The sequence below is a fragment of the Meles meles genome, chromosome 15, assembly GCF_922984935.1.
Source record: "Meles meles chromosome 15, mMelMel3.1 paternal haplotype, whole genome shotgun sequence".
Taxonomy (NCBI): Eukaryota; Metazoa; Chordata; class Mammalia; order Carnivora; family Mustelidae; genus Meles; species Meles meles.
In genome coordinates, this window is record NC_060080.1 from 34,209,159 (window position 1) to 34,227,141 (window position 17,983).

The window sequence follows — 17,983 nt, forward strand, 5'->3', positions numbered from 1 at the left end:
GATGGAAAAAGAAAGAGCCCTCCCTGCCCAAGAAGGGAGACTAGAGGGACACTTGGGACCCCAGACCCAGAGAGAACAGCCTGGGCAGTGAGAGCTCTCAGAGGCTACAAAGCCTTAAGTTTGCTAGGGTCCTGGAGGACCTCACCCACTGACAGGTTCATGGAGTCATAATGGCTCACGTTTGCCTCTTGGGACCCACACAGTGGAACTAAGCTCTTTTCCAGAAACGAGTGGAAAGATGTCTCCTGAGTCACAGCTTTCTGTCTCTTTTTCTGACTGTCTTTCTCAGGATTTGAGGCTTTGTCTCTGTCTCCCTGTCTCTGCGTCGTGTTGTCTTATCTTGTCTCTTCTCTTTCTCCCTCTGCCCCCATCTCTGTCTCAGATCCTTTCTTGGGGACTCTGCCTTGGGGCTCCCGCTCTCCAGTGTGTAGGAAACCTGACCTTCATCATCTGTTTTTTATATTTTGGAAAGTCAGCTTCACTTCCTACCTGAGGGAAGTGGGGGGTGGGAGAGCCAGCTGCCTGACTCCACCCCTTTCCCTCCCCCCTCCTCTCCTGAATCCATCCCCTCCCCCAGCTTCTTGCCCCAGAGAGGCCTATCCTGCTCTCAGTCACTTTGGCATCAGTCAGGCCCTGATTCCTGGTCTTCTCCCCACAGCTCACTGTGGGGCCGGGCGAGGCAGGGAGGCCTCTTCTGATCAACTGACCACTGGTTTGCTGATTTGGGAAAAAGTGAAAATTCCAGGCACAGTGAAAGCCCAGGAGGCTGAGGGATTTCACCAGTGGAAGCCAGAATGGAAGTCAAGTCCTTTCTGCCTCTGGGCAGAGTTACAGCCAACCAGGCAATGTGGTCACAGATGTTTATTTGTTTGATATGACTGTGAATCCTAGCAATAGATCACACATGCTGAGGGCCTGCCCTGTGCCGGGCACTTTACATGTTTTTGCGTTTCATCATTCAACAACTTCACGTGGTAGGTACCAGAATTTTCTCCCATTTTCTTCATGAGAAAACTCAACACAGAGAGGTCAACTGTCTTGCCCAAGTAACTCAGCTAATGAGATTTGAACCCTGGTTTCTCTGACTCCAAGTCCCAAGTTCTCGACTCTACATCAAAGTTTCCAAGACCAGAGAGATGTATTTTGTACATTTCCTTTTAAAGGAAATAAATCCACAGAACTCTGAAGATACACCGTCAAGGTCCCAGGGACCCAGGCACCACTGTTGGAGAAGTGTCGTAACTCGCTACTTTCTGGGAGGCCTAGAAAAACCAGCTAACAAAGACTACACGGAGAGGCTAGAAGAGAGCACTTCAGGAAGGAGGAGCTGGGAGGGCAACCTGGGAATACACAAAGAATGGCTGCAAGTCAGGACACAGAGCAGGCACCAGGCTGGGGAAGTCTGGCTCTGAGCAGGGAAATGAAAAGGGGCCAACAGGGCTGGAGGGAGAGCTGGGGAACCTCACAGAGGCCCAGCGGCCCAGTTCAGTGTATCCTCCAAGATTTCAAGCAGGAGCAGAATACTCCAAAAGAGGTATTTGAGATCTGGGCTGGAGGTTAAAGGGAGACAATGGAGAGGGCTTCTGAGAGGTTAGCATCACAATCCTGGCGGCCTGACAAAACATGCAGATAGGAGGTATCTAAAAGACATTTCCAGAGAAATCTAGCATTTTGAAGTCTGAACCTCCTTCCCAAGGATTGCTCTCCAAGTGAGCCTTTGGGTTGGGTAGGGGTGCGGTGGGCAGAGGGAGAATCAGGAAGACAGGGCCTGTCTGCAGCCCTGAGCCTTCACAGGAGCAGACACTCTGGTCTATGGGCGGCTGTGGCCCTGAGTGACAGATGGAGGAAGACTCTTGTAAAGATGACATTCAGTGGTCAGAGTTGGACACTGGCCTGAGGAGGAGACTGGCCCTGCCAGGTCTCTGAGAGCAGGGGAGCAGCCAGGGGTGGGGGGTGGGGGACACACTATAGGTGCCGAGCTTGAAACAGTATTTTGTGCCTTTTTCAACTCTTTGAAAGGATGGTTCTTCTCCCTGGGTGGCAAAAAAGAAAAAAGAAAAAGAAAAAGCAAACAAGCAGATTTTGGTTAAGAACTCAAGAACTGCCAATTCAGAAACTCTAATCTGTCCAAAAGTGCAATCCCTTTTTTTCAGAGGCCAAAAACCTATTTCCATCAAAGATTGTATATGTCTGTGTGTCTGAGGGCTGGCGGGGAGACAGAGTGAGTGTGAGGAGAGAGTTGAAATGCCTTTGTTCCTGTGTGCGGAGCTACTACTCCGTGGGCTTCTACATGTGTGTTGTAGGTACGTTTGTGCCTGCTTCTCAGGCCCCTGTGTGCGCTGAACTTTCAAACCGTGATAGAAACACTGAAGCTTGGCAAGGATAGCATAGGAATAATTATCTAATTTCAGAACATGTTATTATAATACCTACTTGATGTGTAACAAACTTAACAATGTTCGCGTTATATGCACCAACTCTAAGTCAGAGACTCACAATGCCAAGTCCTATCTCAGGGGCTTCTCTGAGACCCTAGAGCAGAGCAGGCCCCAAAGAAAGCTCTTAGGAATATCTCCCCCCATCCCCCATCCCCCATTCCATGGTGTCCTCCTGGATGTAGAGGTTTGGCTGGGGAGATATGAGGAGATGGCTGGAAGAGAGGCAGAGCCTATCTTGGGAGGCAATTCTGTTCCTCCCAGAATCCCCAGTCTTCACCAGTAGAACAGAACAGCTTGGAACTGGGAAGAGAACAGCCATTTGGGGGTCACAGAGGCAGAAAGGCTTTCCCTGACTCAGCAGTGGGCGCCAGGGGGGCCTCAGGATCTGCAAACCTCCATTCTTCCCCAGGGGCTGGGTTGGATTGAGGCTGTGTGAGGAGAATGTTTGCTGTTTGCTGCTGCTCCCTGTTGACTTTAGCCAGTAGCTCTGTTTACAAACCCAGGTTGGTTTTCCCAGCACAGTTAATTAGAACAAAGACATCTGGTGTGAGGGCTGGGGAGGGCATCTGCTCAGAGCATTCCCCACCCCCCCTCCCCCAGCAGCGGTGGGCCAGCAACAGGGCAGAGCAGCTAAACAGGACCAGACCGAACCCACCAAACCCAAGGTTCTCAGGAGAACTGTGGCTTTTCTCACTCTGCCTTTCCCATGCTTGCCAAGTTAGACTGGGCCCCAATGCTCCAGTCTTAGGGGACCCCAAGGGTCAGGGACGGAAGCCCCTGTGCCAGTAGAATCGCAGACGGGAGCTCAGAGACTCAGTCCTCTCCTGTGCCCTTCCATGTCCAAAAGAATCAAGCAGAGATTCCTGTCCCCCTCTCTCTTCACAGGGATTCCCCAGTCTGTAGGAATGCCAGACCTCTTCAGCCCCCTGGAGGAAGATCTCCCCTCTCTGACACCCCCTCACGGAGGTGTCCTTTTGACACCTCCCTGACTCCTCTCCAGCCAATCTCTGACACTGTGGGGAGGAAAGAGATTAACCAGCCTAGAACCAGAGGGTGGCAGGAAGGTGCCCAGGAAGGTGAGACGTTCTGGGTGGACAGTTCCAGGGCGGTGGGGAAGTGGAGGGCTGGGATGGGGAGGGGCAGCGGCTTATCTCTCCCAGGAGGGGGGAGCTCACTCCAAACAGCTAATGCATTGGCGTGTGAAAGCCCCTCAATTAGCACTAATGATGCAATCAGGGAGGGAGGAGGAGGGACCAGAAGTTCTGGCGGAGTCAGCACCAACTTACACACAGGGTACACGCTCCCTTCCTTCGTCACAGTGGCCCCTTCAGACACACCAATGCACACACTCCACAGACAGCCCGGACCACGCAAGTCCGTGGGTTACAAATGCACACTTGCACAAACTACTAGCAAGCATATGGTTCGCAATCCGCAGTTCACTGCGGGGACCCGGGGGAAAGGAGCTCGATCCAGGGCTTCAGGGTCAAGAAAAATGAGAACCCAGAAAGACTTGGTGGTTGAGGCTGAATCGGGCATCTTCGGTCCTCTGACCCCTGAGTTCCCGACCCACACAGGCTCTCAGGTGCCAGCCTCTCTACGTCCACCTCCCCACATCACCCCCACCCCTTCGCCCCGGGATCCGGGACTGGGGCGAGGAGCCTCCATCCCCAGCCCCACCGGAGCGAGGTCCTGGGCTCCCGGAGAGAGCTCTGAGATCACACGGACCTTCAGCACCCCAGAGCCAGCTGCTCGTCACCCCCGGAGCCCGTTACCCGCCGACCTCACCCACTTATCTTCCCCACCCCGCCCGGCCAGCTCCGTTATCCGCCTCCCGGTCCCGCTTCCCGGCAGCCCCGGCCCCGTTATGCGCCCTCGCGCCGGGACCGGAGCTCCCGCGCCTCGCCGGGTCGCCGCCGCCCCCTCCCCCTCTCGCGGCCCGAGCCCGGGGGGCCCGCGGGCTGGGCAGGGCGGGAGCCGCCTCCGCGCCGCTTCCCAGGCCCGGACGGCCGCGGGAGGAGGTCCCGCTGTCAGTCAGCGGGGAAGGCCGGGCCGGGCGGCCGGAGGGGGCGGCGCCGAGGACGGGCTCCGGCCGGGAGCTGGGAGGCGGAGGCGGAGGGGGCGGGGGCGGGGGCGGCTCCGGGCCTTATAAGCGGCGGGGGCAGGGCGGGAGGGAGGCAAGTGTCAGGCCGATGTGCGGTCGGCGAGGGGCCGGGGTCTGGGCCGCTGGGGCCATGCGCTCGGACTGGGCAGGGGGCCGGAGGGGCGCAGAGCGGAGCCGCCTCGGAGCCTGAGCCTCCCGGGGCCGGGGCCGGGGAGCCGCGCGGGGCCGGCCGGCTGGGGGGAGGGGAGCGATGCGGCGCCGGCGGGCGGCGGTAGCCGCGGGTTTCTGCGCCTCCTTCCTGCTGGGCTCCGTCCTCAACGTGCTCTTCGCACCGGGGTCGGAGCCTCCGCGGCCAGGCCAGTCCCCCGGGCCCTCGCCAGCCCCGGGCCCGGGCCGTCGCGGGGGCCGCGGAGAACTGGCCCGGCAGATCCGAGCGCGCTACGAGGAGGTGCAGCGCTATTCCCGCGGGGGCCCCGGGCCCGGGGCCGGCCGGCCGGAGCGGCGGCGCCTCATGGACCTGGCTCCGGGCGGGCCGGGCCTGCAGCGTCCCCGGCCCCCGCGGGCCCGGCCCCTGCCCGACGGCGCCCCGAGCTGGCCCCCGGCTCCCGGCCCGGGCTCCCCCGGCTCGGGCCCGCGCCTGGGCTGCGCCGCACTCCGCAACGTGTCCGGCGCCCAGTACGTGGGCTCAGGCTACACCAAGGCCGTGTACCGGGTCCGCCTGCCCGGCGGCGCCGCGGTAGCGCTCAAGGCGGTGGACTTCAGCGGCCACGATCTGGGCAGCTGCGTGCGCGAGTTCGGGGCACGGAGGGGCTGCTACCGGCTGGCGGCCCACAAGCTGCTCAAGGAGATGGTGCTGCTGGAGCGGCTGCGGCACCCCAACGTGCTGCAGGTACGACGGCGGGGGTGAGGGGGTGAGGGTGCTGCCTGGACGTGCCCAGGCCCGGTCACTCTGACTGGAAGAGAACCCTCGGCCACACAGATAAAGAAACAGAGCCCCGGTGACTGTGCTCAGGTTAAGCTGGGGGCAGAACCCCGACCGCGGCCGCTTCCCACTACACTACCCTGCCCCCTACTCCTGAGTGAGCGGCTCTTTACCTATGGAGGGACCCCTGGGTCTCTCAGCTTACAAGCCCATATCCATTGAAGACAGAGGCCAGGACAGAGGGTCCCAAAACTCGAGGTAGGGATGCGAGTCTTTAGTACTTAGGACCCTGCTTCTGGCTGGAGCTGGGGTGTTGAGCACCGGGGAAATGACCCCAAGCCAAGACACACAGGTCATCCCTGAGTCAGGATTCCAACTGCAGTGATAGGGCCCCTTTCTTGATGGAATCTGAACCCCACTTCTCTCAACTTCCAGTGGCTTGTCTGGCTTTGAAGATGGGATGGGACAGCAACAAGATTGGAAGGGCTAGAAAGAGACCCTGTATCAGGCTTGATTCCCAGAGTGCATCCCCCATCCCCCACCCAGAAGCCACTGGAAGGACTAGAGGGAATTGGGTAGTAGGCCAGAAAATGCACAGCCCTTCCCAGAAGTGACCCCGCCATTCTCCAGGCCTTAAAAACAGCCCTTGGATCATTGAGGAAGCTTTAGGTTCTTAGCTCAGTGCTCAGGGGACAGACTACCGGCCTGAGGGTCTCAGGATCACATTTTCAGAGCAGATGTAGTCAGTGGCTGGAAGACTGAAAAGGCCAAATGCCCAGGTTCCTACTAAATGGGACTCTGTCTTTCCTGTTCACTGGGTGGAGGAGGGGAGAGATGAGACCCCACCTTGTCCCCTCCAGGCTAAACTAAGAGATTGGGCCTCTCACAGCCCCAGCACTGCCCTAAGACACCCACTTCCTCCTCTCCCCCAGCTCTCTGTCCTTGAGTGGGCGCTAGGATTAAACAAACTCTTCCCTTTGCGCATATCTGAGCAGACTGAGAGGGGAATCCCTGACTGGTCTTGGCCCGCTGAACAGAGGGTGCGGGCGGACTCCCCAGCAGAGGAACCTGCCAGCAGAACTGACCAGAAATCTGGGAGTCCCTCCCTCCTTTTGTGAGGACTGAGATAGACCCCCAAGCCTGCGTGGGTATTGCAGAACAAGCCAGAGAGCTATTTATATTCCTGCTGACTCCAGGTCTCCCCAGGCTCCCCCAACTACTGTCGGACACTTGTGACCAGGTCCTAGGCCCTGAGCTGGTGGCAGGAGGTCGGCCAGAGCCAACAGTTGCGGGCGGCTATGCCTGGTTGCACCGCTGACACTGTGCCTGGAGCTTCAGGGAGTGAGCGACTGGTTACGTGGCCATTCTCACTGGGAGGATCTTGTTCTCTTTGCTTCCCAGGGGCTCTTGAGAACTTTTTGGCAACCCTGGGGTATCAGCCAGACTCTGAGGCAGTGGAGAAGCAGGACCTTAAGTGTTACTTAATTGACTCAAGAGCCCCCCGGCCCTTAGGACAGGTTTGAGGTTTTGATGTGCTCTCCTGTCTCTTAAGGAATTTCTCCCTCCCTCACTCACCCCACCCAAGCTTCCTGACCAGCATCTAGTTAACTGCACCCATGCATCTCACAGAATGGTCCCCCACTTTCATGTCAGGCCCCCACCCGATTCTGAAAGTGCCCCCCAAAAATAATATCTATATTACATAGGTAATATACACATATTACAACTGAAGAGTTTTCACCCATTCCCTCAAAGACCAAGGCTGGGTCTGTCTGAGGTAGGCTGTGTGACTCTTACTGGGTTGATACTAGGGGCAGTTGCCCTAGGACACAAATGCTAAAAGGTGGGGAGGGTCTCAGGCCTTCCCATCTGGGGAAAGGTAAAAAGCTACCATCAGCGAGAAGAAAGGGTCCCTGAGTGTGAGTTTAGGAACTGTTTCGGGGCGATTTCCCTCATGTATCCTCTGACCGCCAGCCAGGGTCCCTCTGGCCTCTTCTGTGGGGCCGGCTCTGCTACCACAGAAGCCTGCTGTGGGGTCTTCTTGCTCAGGAGGCTGCAGTGATGTTGTGCGGGGAACTAGAAATAGTGTCTTAATACCTCTTACTCATTTAAAATTTCAAAACCATTTGACTGCCAAACCGGGGAGGAGCCGAAGATTGCTTCTTAGAGTTCTGACTCCCCCAGGCTACCTGAGGCCCCATCCCCATCTCTGGCAGCCCCAAAGTTGGTTCTGTAAGTTCTCATTGAAAATGTCCAGGTAGATGTCCCACCGTGCGCCTCCCAGCACTTTCTCTGGTCTCTGGGGACTGCCTGGACAATCTTGCTCTGTCCTTCTCCCGTCACCCCCTCACACACACACACACACACACACACACACACACACACTCCTCACATGATAGATGCCTCTATAGCCCAGGGTCAAAGGGCAAAAGGGTCTTCCCTCCCCCCAACCTCCGCAGTTCCAGGATCTCAGGCCTCAGATGGGGCCCCAGGCCTGCTTGGGCCCAGATTCTGGCCCTGCTAGAGTATATTTCTTCTCCCAAACGAACAAAAGATGCAACTGAAATGCTCAGCCTCATGCTTCCTGGGGGGGTTAATGGTGTCTTTTTATTTTTTCCTGAGGGGTGTTGATTAATACCTCGTTAACAGCGCATTTAACGACCTCCGGGTGTTTAATAACCTTCAGAAGTTTCCCACAAAGGCTCAGACTCTGGGCAAGAAAATGAGAACCAGGCCCCAGGGCTGCTCCCCTTACCTACCCCCCCACCACACACACACCGGGGCCTGGGGCCTCCCTGGGCTGATGCGAGGTAGGGGAGCAGAGACAGAGGGAAGAAGAGAGGGTGGCTGAGACTGTCCCCTGATCCCCCAGTTCACAGCCCCAGTGATCTAATGGCGGCCCTGAGCCTGGCCTGCTCTCAGCTGGCTCCAGGAGGGGGGAGCTGAAAGGGCACTCCTGGGACGGAAGAGGGTCTGTGAGGGCCTGGAGTGGATCTGGGAGGGGTGTGAATGATGGTAAGGAGGGTGACAGTATGCAGGGACATCTAGCCTGTGGGCTCGGCTCCCCACTGCACCACAACCTCCCCCCCCACCCCCACATTGTGCAGCTCTCCCCTCTCCCTCCTGTGGCCTGGACAACTCGGCTTTTGTGTTCCTACCCCACATGGTGTTGGTTGTTTTGAGCAGCATCTGATCCCCGGCCGATGTGCAGTGTGGAGGAAGCAGGGCTCTCTCTCTGGATGCCAGTTTAGGTGTTAATGACAAAGTCAGGCTGTGCTTCCCAGAAGTCCCTGGCTGGCTGAGCTATACCGAGCGCACCCTCGGGCCCTGGCCCTTATGAGCATGCCCCCAAAGAACTGATCTTTCCCAGAAACCATCCCTTAACTACTACTACCATTGGTGGGTACGACCACCCCCACCGACATATGCAAAGAACACCCAAGGCTGTGCCCCTTAGCTGCTTTGTTCTTATAAATGTCTGTTACCAGGCCTCAGGGAGCTTCTTTTTCTGCCCACAAGACCAGAGCTGAGAAAAAAATGAAGTTGCCAAAAAGTAGAAATGATAAGGAATAGAGGACTGGGATGCCTGGGTGGCTCAGTTGGTTAAGTGTCTGCCTTTAGCTCAGGTTATATTCCCACGGTCCTGGGATGGAGTCTTGCATCAGGGTCCTCGCTCAGCAGGGAGCCTACTTCTCCCTCTGCCTGCTGCTCTTGCTGCTTGGGCTCACTGTCTTTCTCTCTGACAAATAAATAAAATCTTAAAAAAAAAAAACTGGGGGGGATAGAGGACTGGAGCCGGAGAGGAGGTGTAATACCCATTTGCTGGCTTGTTGATTAACAAATGGCATTGGAAAGAACTAGGCTATGGAATCCAAGTGACATAAATTTGAATGCTAGCTCCTGCATTTATTATTAGCTGTGTGATGTTATGCAAGTTACTTAACTTCTCTGAGTTAGTTTCTTTACCTGTAAATTGGAGATTAATAATAGTACCTACTATGTCTGTGTAAGGTTATTATAAGAATCAGGTTATACGTGTAGAACATTTAGCACGGTGCCTGGTACATGGCTGACACGTGGTGGCCAGACCTGCCCATTTACCTGAGTGGCAGGAGGTAAGAGGCAGGTCCATCAGCAGGAGCTATGGCTGCAGGGGCAGAGGGCAGGCTTCCCTGGGCAGTGCTGCTGTTCTCTTCTGGCCGGAGCTGAAGCAACTGTCTGGGGATGGGGGTGGGAGGCGGGTAGTGCAGAGGGAGGGGGACCTCTGACAGCCTAGCCCTTCTCTGTCCCCACCCCGACGCTGTGACCTAATGACCTGCCCTGGGCCTCCCCCAGCTCTATGGCTACTGCTACCAGGACAGCGAGGACATCCCAGACACCCTGACCACCATCACAGAGCTGGGTGCCCCTGTGGAGATGATCCAGCTGCTGCAGACTTCCTGGGAGGACCGCTTCCGAGTGAGCAGGGAGGAGGGCCCAGTGAGCAGGGAGGAGGGCTGGGCCCTGGGCTCCTTGCTGGGATGGTTTTCCCTTAGAAGGCCAGTCCTCCAGAGCAGCTTGGACTCCTCCTCAGTCAGAAAAAAGGAGGGAAAGATGGAGCAATGATGACTCGGCTATCAGCCAAAGGGTTAAAAAAAGAAGCAAGACATAGAGGATCCTGGTGTTTTTGTGCTCCTGCTCCCCTTACATACACACACACACACTCATGCGCGCACGCTCGTAGCCTGGCTGTAAGAGGGCCAGTGTCCTAGGACTAGAAAAGACCTTAAGGTCATCTTGACCCTCCCTCTATTTCCACACACTGGACTAAAACCCGCTCAAGATGCAGCTTCAAGGGAGGAGACCCGGTATTCCCAGACTTCCATGCTGCCTGTTTCCTACCACTCAGGGTCAGGCCAGCCCAGGGTTAATAGAAAATCACTGGCTTGCTCTGTGAGGCCCCTGGCCCTCAGCCCTTAGTAAGCACTGGGGCCTTTAAGAGAAAAGCCAAAACCACCCCCCGCCCCACTCCCTGCCCCAAAGGGGTGAGCCCTGGAGTCCCCCAGACCCCCTCCCAGGAGACAAGCCTATGAGCAGCCTTGTGTCTGCCCCTCAGATCTGCCTGAGCCTGGGCCGGCTCCTTCACCACCTGGCCCACTCCCCACTGGGCTCGGTCACTCTCCTGGACTTCCGCCCCCGGCAGTTTGTGCTGGTGGACGGGGAGCTGAAGGTGACAGATCTGGACGACGCACGCGTGGAGGAGACACCCTGTGCCAGCAGCGCTGACTGCATCCTGGAGTTTCCAGCCAGGAACTTTAGCCTGCCCTGCTCGGCCCAGGGCTGGTGTGAGGGCATGAATGAGAAGCGCAACCTCTACAATGCCTACAGGTGACCTCCGTCCCCCCCAACCCCAGGAAGGCCAGGGAGGGAGAGTGGGCCCCAGGAGGGCATGGCAAGGGGAGAGCCCACATGAGGTCCAGGAAGCCAGCCAGGGTGGGGAGACTCGGCCTTGTCCAATGGAGTGGCAGGGGTGGGGAAAGTCTCTACCCACTTAAGAAGGGAACTTCAGGCTCCTGACGATGATGCTAAAAATAGTCAGCTCCAAGGAGAATCTGGGGTGGGGGTGGCAGCTGGAGGCCTCTTAAAATAGTGTCAGATTCAGAGCGTAGAGCTGGTGGAACTGGCACTACCTCTTCTTCTCCTGGTCCTTCACCTCTGGAAGCTCCTCCCTGGGCCCCAGCTATGGGGCTATTGTGACAAGGATCAGCTCAGGGGACAGGGTGGTACTGGGTGGTGGGGGAGTCCTAGGGAGGTATGGGGGAAACAGACCTCAGATTGCAGTGTGGTGTAAAGTTAAGGGGTGGCCTTAGCATGTGCCCTGATCCCCACCCTGAGTCAAAGTGGACTCCTCATTATGCTCTGGGGTTATGCCTAGGTGGTAGGCCTGAGGGATCAGGCTCCTTGGCCAGAGTACGGTTCTGTCCCAAGTTGGGGCAGAGAAAGGATGTGTCCCCAAGGCCAGAGCACTGAGCCCCTGGTTTCTCTCTGCCCCAGGTTTTTCTTCACATACCTCCTGCCCCACAGTGCCCCACCCTCACTACGGCCTCTGCTGGACAGCATTGTCAATGCCACAGGTGAGCTCTCCAAGCCCCGTCTGCTTCCCGTCACCCTCCCCCAGCAGGCAGGGGGACAAGAATGACCCAGGACAGCGCATGGCCCAGAAGCCATCATTTCCCAAAGTGGCATTCTGTGGCAAAACCCCTTCCCAGTCCACTGGTCATCTAGGCTCAGAGTCCAGAGGAAGAGCGGGAAAGGCAGCTGGTTCCCAACCTCAGGGAGGGGTAGGAGCCCAGGCACCCACTCATAGCTACACTGTGCTGTGCAGGAGAGCTCAGCTGGGGAGTCGATGAGACGCTGGCCCAGCTGGAGAGGGTGCTGCACCTGTTCCGGAGCGGGCAGTATCTGCAGAACAGCACAGCGGGCCACAGAGCTGGTGAGTGGCTTCTGCAGGGCTCCAGGGAGCTGGGGAATGGGTGGGAGGGCATGACCCCCCTTGATTGGGCTAAGTGGCCTGCCCTCCTAAAGCCCACTTGAAGAGACCACTGACCGTTTTTAGCCTCTACGTGGAGGCCTCTTCTCTGAGCCAGAATGACTATAATTCTGCCTTGACCTTGAGGGGGGAGAAGGGGGCACTGACGCCCCTTCTCTAGGTGGCTCCGGACCCCACTCTGTATTGACTGCTTGACTTTGAGAAGCTTCCCTACACCTTGAGCCTCCCTTTTCGCTCCTGTGAATTGGGTTTAGTATTTCCTGCCTCACACAGTGCTTATGGGGATTCAATGCCAGGCAAAGTGTGTGTGAGCAATTGACTTGGTTCCTGTTACACAGCTGGAATACAATTTTTGTGTGGGCTTCTCTTTCCCTCCTCGGCCCTTCTGGGGCTAGGAGGGAGGCTGGCTGAGGCTGTGGCTCCACTCGGAAACCAGCTGAGGAGCCCAAGAGCTGGGGGAGAATTCCAGCCCCTGCTGTCGTGCCTCTGCTGAGGCCCTGGGGTTTATCCTGGTTGGCAGGGGGGCCGGGAGTGGGCAGCCTCTGTATTCAAGGAGCTCTGGCCAGTCTTAGGGGTGGGGGAGCCCTCGTTAGCCCTGTAAATAAAGTTTAACGAGGTGAACAATGGCTGGCTCTGTCCCTGAGGACTCCGTTTATGGGGCCATAAATCACAGCCAGCCCTGGACTTTGGTCTAGTCCCTGCTAGAAGAAGGAGGCAGGAGGGCGGGGTGGCCAGAGGCCCAGGGCTTCTGCATTATCAGTCCCTGAGCTGAGGATCCCCAGGCGGCAGGAAGGACTCAGGTGACCTGACAGCCGGCCACTGAGCAGCTTCCTGACTGAGGAGCTCACACAACCTCTGGGGGCCCTTTCTGTGTAATGGGAAGATTTTTCCTCCAGCCTCCTCCCCCCAGACACCTGATCTGTGGGGTCTCCAGTGGTCATCTTTGTGTTTCACAGTCATTTGCATCCCTCTTGAGAAATCCCCAACTGCCTGCTCCCAGAGGAGCTTGCCTCATCTCTCTCCTCGGGCCCGAAGGAAGCAGGACCCAGGGGTGCTCTAAACTCATGCTACTCAAGTGTGGTCTGCAGACCAGCAGCGCCAGAAGCTGGTTAGAAATGCCCACCCCCATCCCCACCCCAGACCCCCGAAACCGGGATCTGCAGCTTAGCAAGAATCCCTGGAAATTCACAGGCACACTGAAGTTTGAGAAGCCCGGCCTTAAATGTTGAGAACGTTCTCCCCTCAAGCTCTGAGTGTGCTTTTTTCCCACTATGCGCCCGCTGTCAGGTGCTTTCGGAACCCACTGGGCACCCTTAGATTTGGGAGCTGTGGGTTTCCCAAACACTGAAGCTGAGCTTTGCCTTTCCTGGGTGCTCAGCCCAGTTCCACAGCAGTAGCTGCCTTCATCTCCACGTGAGGGCGACCGGGCTAGCTCTCAGCTGTCTGCTAGGCAATGAGTCTTAGCCATCCCAGGAAGCAGCCCCAGAACCTCCTGCCTGGAAACAAGAGTTCTCATTCGTGCTCCATCCCCAAACCCGCAGAGTACCAGCGCCTCCCAGCCAGCACCATCCCCCAGGAAGACTACCGCTGCTGGCCCTCCTACCACCACGGGAGCTGCCTCCTCTCTGTGTTCAACCTGGCCGAGGCCGTGGACGTCTGCGAGAGCCACGCCCAGTGCCAGGCCTTCGTGGTCACCAACCAGACCACCTGGACAGGTGAGCCAGTGGGAAGGGAAAGGACATCCTGAGGGAGATGACAGGCATTCCCTGGAAGAGATTGACAGGTGGTGGTCCCCTGTCAGAAGCCGGCTTTGATGAGAAGGCAAGAAGGCCGGAATGATGAGAGACAAGTCTACATGTCCTCTAGGCAGTCCCATCAGGGAGAGTGGCCCCCACCTCCAGGGAGGGAAACAGCCCTGTTACCTCTCACCTCTGCCTCCAGGTCGGCAGCTGGTATTTTTCAAGACAGGATGGAGCCACGTGGTCCCTGATCCCAACAAGACGGCATATGTGAGGGCCTCGGGCTGACCTCTCTGGGGGCTCAGCTGCCAGCGGACAAGCCCCGCCCGCTGGGCTCGCCTGTGGAGGGAGGGTATGCCTTGCAGTAGCAGCACTGCTTGTCGCCTGCAAGCCCCTGCCAGTGAGGCTGACATCCCAGACAGTGAGGTAACCAGGACAACGTGCAATAATGCCAAATATTAAAATGTGAGTTTACCGGTCTAGGTATGGGACTGCTGGCCCCTGGGGCCAGGAATCACGGGAGCCGGGCGGGAGCCTGACTGCCTCTCCAACCCTCTGGGTGGCCAGCAAGGCTTAGGCTGATACCCACAGTAGGGGCTTTGGCCCTCGCTGGGACAGTTCTGTGGGCAGCCCCATCACTGTGTTCATAGTGTGAGAATGTAGCCAGGGCTCCTGCTGCTGCTGCTGCTGCTGCTGCTGCTGCATGTCACGATCTGGTGGGGGCTGCGTGGGGACAATCAGTCAAGGAGAGTTCTCTCAGCTGAACTCCAGACAGAAGACTTGATGGGGATGCTCTGGGATGTGGGGGATTCTGCACCTGGGGAGGCCGCCTCTGGCCACCCAACCCAGGAGCACCAACAGGCCAGCGCAGGGGCAGGGACAGAGGAGCACACAAGGTATGAGCCAAGACATGGGGTCAAGGAGCAGGTTGCTGTTTGAGCCAGGACCTGGGGTGGGGGTGGGGCCGGGGCCTTTCTGCCTCATTTGCTTTCAGTGAAAGCCGCAAAGCAGCCAAAACCAGCCTCTCCCCGCTCCTGGAGTTTGTATCTCCAGAAGCTTTTGTACTTCTTGTTCATTAAAATGTTTATTTTTGTAAAAAAAAAAAAAAAAAAAGGAAAAAAAGTCAATCAATTAATAAACAACGTTTCACGGTAAGGACTCTTCCCAAGCCAGTTTCTTGGGCTGACTGGTCCTCAGTTAATGTCTTTGGTGTTTGTTTGGGGAAGCGGGGGCAGGAGGTTATGGGGGATGACCTTTGGAGGAGTGAAATCTCCGTGACCAACACTGAAGTTGGCAAAATGTGTTGGCAGGCCCTGCTCCCACGGCGCCACCTCCCTCCATGGCCCTCACATCCATCCGTCCGGATGATCGACAGGAGGGACTTCTTTCCCCAAGGACGTTCATGCTTTAACACACACCAGTTCTTTATATCTGGAGCTTTTACCCAAAGGACCAGTGTCCTGATGGTGGGATGTCAGCCACTTTGGGGACCTCTGAGCAACCTGTAGTCAGGTCAGCTTTGTCCCATATGGGGCTGGGCCTGGTCATCATTACCACTGCCCACCACAAGCTAATGGGCAATTTGTTTCACTGAGCCTTTTTCTGAACATGAGATATATGGAAAGTATGGAGAAAGGAAGGTCTATAGAAAGATCAGTCCCCTCTACCTGGGCTTTAGGAGGGAGGCTCTAGCAAGGGAAGACCCAAGTATGTGGAAGCCCAGAGGGAAAGTGAGGAAGTAAGTGTTCAAGATCCATCACACTGAGGCCAGAGGGAGCTCAACCTAACTGATATACATTTTCTAAGTTGAATCCTGCATCTTCTCTCCTGTGCCCTTATTCTGCTTCTAGAATAATTGTCAAAGCACACAAACCTTTGAGGACTTAAAAAAGAATAACCAAACTTAAACTAAGAACCCGATTTCTCCTCAACAGATGTGGTTGTTGTAAGTTCTCATGTCCTAGATGGCCCTGCGGTTCTAAGGGATTGAGGAGGCAATCTTGGTTCTGGAATCCTAATCACGGATGCAACTCAGACCCTACAGGTTGCAACTCCCTACCATGGTGCCCTGCCCACACGTACCATGTCTTGCTCTTGGCTTCCTGGACTTGGTAACTGTGGGGAGGTCAGAGCCACCACAGCAGCTCACCCCATGACTCAGCCAAGTCAGATACCAGCCATGGTCACCCCCCTTCAGGCCCCACCCTTCCACAGAGGACCTCTGCTTTCTTCAGCCTCCATACCCCTTTCCTCAGCTGAATTCACTTGCTACAACGTGTAATACCTGCCCCATGCTGTCCAGTGTTAGATTTCCACTGCCCTCTGTTATTCTCCAGCTGCCAACCAGCACATGGGGGCTTGAGGATAGGAGGACCCACATCACTACAGTGAGACCAAGGAGGTGTCATGGGACTGGGGCAGGGAAGCCTACAGGGTCTGTACAGCCCATAGGGAAGCAAAGACCCTGATTACAGTTAGCAGATAGGCCTATAAGGCCCAGGAAGTGTGTGGCTCAGGAAGGAAAGAGAAGGCTGAAGATAAACCCAGAACTGCCTTCTAGGCTCTAGAAGTTTCTAGAAGTGGCCCAAGGAGAGGGGCAGGTTCTGGCCTCAGCAAGGTATAATTATCAATCCCATTTTATGGACCTGAAAACTGAAGCCTAGATGACAGCTAGTAAGGGATTTGGTAAGCATTCAAATTCCACCCTAACTTCCAAGCCTGTCCCAGAGGGGAGAGTCGCAGCAAGAGCAATCCACGTGAAACTTGGGGAGCCCTTGCTTACTTGGAGTGGGTGACAAACTGAAATGGAAGTCCAGGGGCTCCTGGGTGGCTCAGTCAGTTACGCATCTGCTTTCAGCTCAGGTTATGATCCTAGTGTCCTGGGTTCGAAACCCTCAGGCTCCTTGCTCAGCGGGGAGCCTGCCTCTCCCTCTCCCTCTGGCCCCCCCAACCCCCCGCACGCTCTTGCTTTCTCTCTCACTTGTGCTCTCTCTCAAATAAAGAAAATCTAAATAAATAAATACATTTTTTAAAACGGAGCTCCAGAGCACATTTAACTTTTTCAGAAAGACTCAGGCACAGGCGGCCGAGGGGATGGTGGATCGCTTCTTCCTCAGTGAGTGAAACTTGCCTCAGAACCTAGATATCTGGGGGGAAAAATGGCCAGTTTCAGTCCAGCCGAGTAGAGAAAAGGGATTCGCAGCTGGGAATGGAGCTGGGAATGGAGACCTTCAGAGTGCCCTGAAAAGGAAGCGGACAGTGAGTAAGAAGCTTGAGGCAAACTCATCCCTCCCCCCAGATGGCCATTTACCATGTAGCCACCTGTCTCCCTGGAAAACGTTCAGTTCCTGGGTACATCTTGTCCCCTTCCTGCGGAAGCCAGAACCACACCCCCTCTCCCCAAAGTCTATGTTCTTTCCGCTCTGCTGCGCAGCCGGTGATCCCCGGGGCCTCGTGCCTGAGAGAAACACACTCACCCAACTGAAGCCTCAGGTGACATTTCCAGAAGAGGGAAGCCAGAGGTAGGTCCTTCCCAGGGCTGAGCAAGTAGGAAACAACAGGAGAGGGGTCACGTGGGACTGATCCCCCAAGAGGCTCTGGAGGAATTTGTCGTGAGTTTTTGCTCTCTGTGTCATCTGGGCTGTGACAACTCCCCAAGCCTCCAACTCCTCATCAGCAAATTTCAAATAAATAATACGTGCTTCACAGGAGTGTTATGGGAACCAAATGAAATCATGTAAGGAAAGGTCTCGTCACTGTCAGCAAACAGTAAGTGTTCAGGAAGTACCGGTTGATCTATCGTTGGCTATGAGTGTGCTGAGCCCTCAGTGTTCACCTGCGAACTGGCCGGGAAGACTATCCAGGTGGGCTGGGGAGGACTGAGGCACAGCCAGGCTGTCCCCACGCCCCACCTCCAGCACCCCCGATGGGGAGCACTGCCGTTGCTGGGAGGAGGTGGAGCTGGGCTCTCCGGGTCAGTGCCCTGGGAGTTGAGTGTGTGGCAGACAGGAGGAAGAGGATTAACATGAAAGCAGAAAATGGGATTAGGAGGCCTCAGGATAATGTGCCCACCCGCCCGCCATCCATGACAACAGCTTCCTGCTTTCACTCTCTGGCGTCTGGAGCCCGAGCATGTAAAGCTTGGTTGCCCCTTGCTCCCAGGGGCAGAGCCGGCAAAGGACTTGGTAGACTTGAAGCATGAGACTACTCAGTCTGCTGGGAAGAGGGCCAGGCTGCCTTTAGGTGCACTTT

General features: G+C 56.3%; 1 protein-coding gene across 3 annotated transcripts; it reads left to right on the forward strand.

The window, feature by feature from the left end:
* The first annotated feature begins 4,646 nt into the window (after positions 1 to 4,646).
* On the forward strand, positions 4,647 to 16,610 carry PKDCC (protein kinase domain containing, cytoplasmic). Of its 3 annotated transcripts, none has more exons than XM_045979313.1 (7): positions 4,647 to 5,431; positions 9,800 to 9,922; positions 10,560 to 10,831; positions 11,498 to 11,577; positions 11,829 to 11,936; positions 13,535 to 13,708; positions 15,043 to 16,596. In XM_045979313.1, exons 1-7 carry the CDS (start codon positions 4,793 to 4,795, stop codon positions 15,141 to 15,143), a joined length of 1,497 nt encoding a protein of 498 aa, XP_045835269.1. In that variant the 5' UTR covers positions 4,647 to 4,792; the 3' UTR covers positions 15,144 to 16,596. The 3 variants fall into 3 exon arrangements, with proteins under 3 accessions (XP_045835269.1, XP_045835270.1, XP_045835271.1); XM_045979314.1 differs by lacking the exon at positions 15,043 to 16,596 and adding an exon at positions 13,935 to 14,878; XM_045979315.1 differs by lacking the exon at positions 9,800 to 9,922 and having other exon boundaries at positions 15,043 to 16,610.
* The last annotated feature ends 1,373 nt before the right edge of the window (positions 16,611 to 17,983 follow it).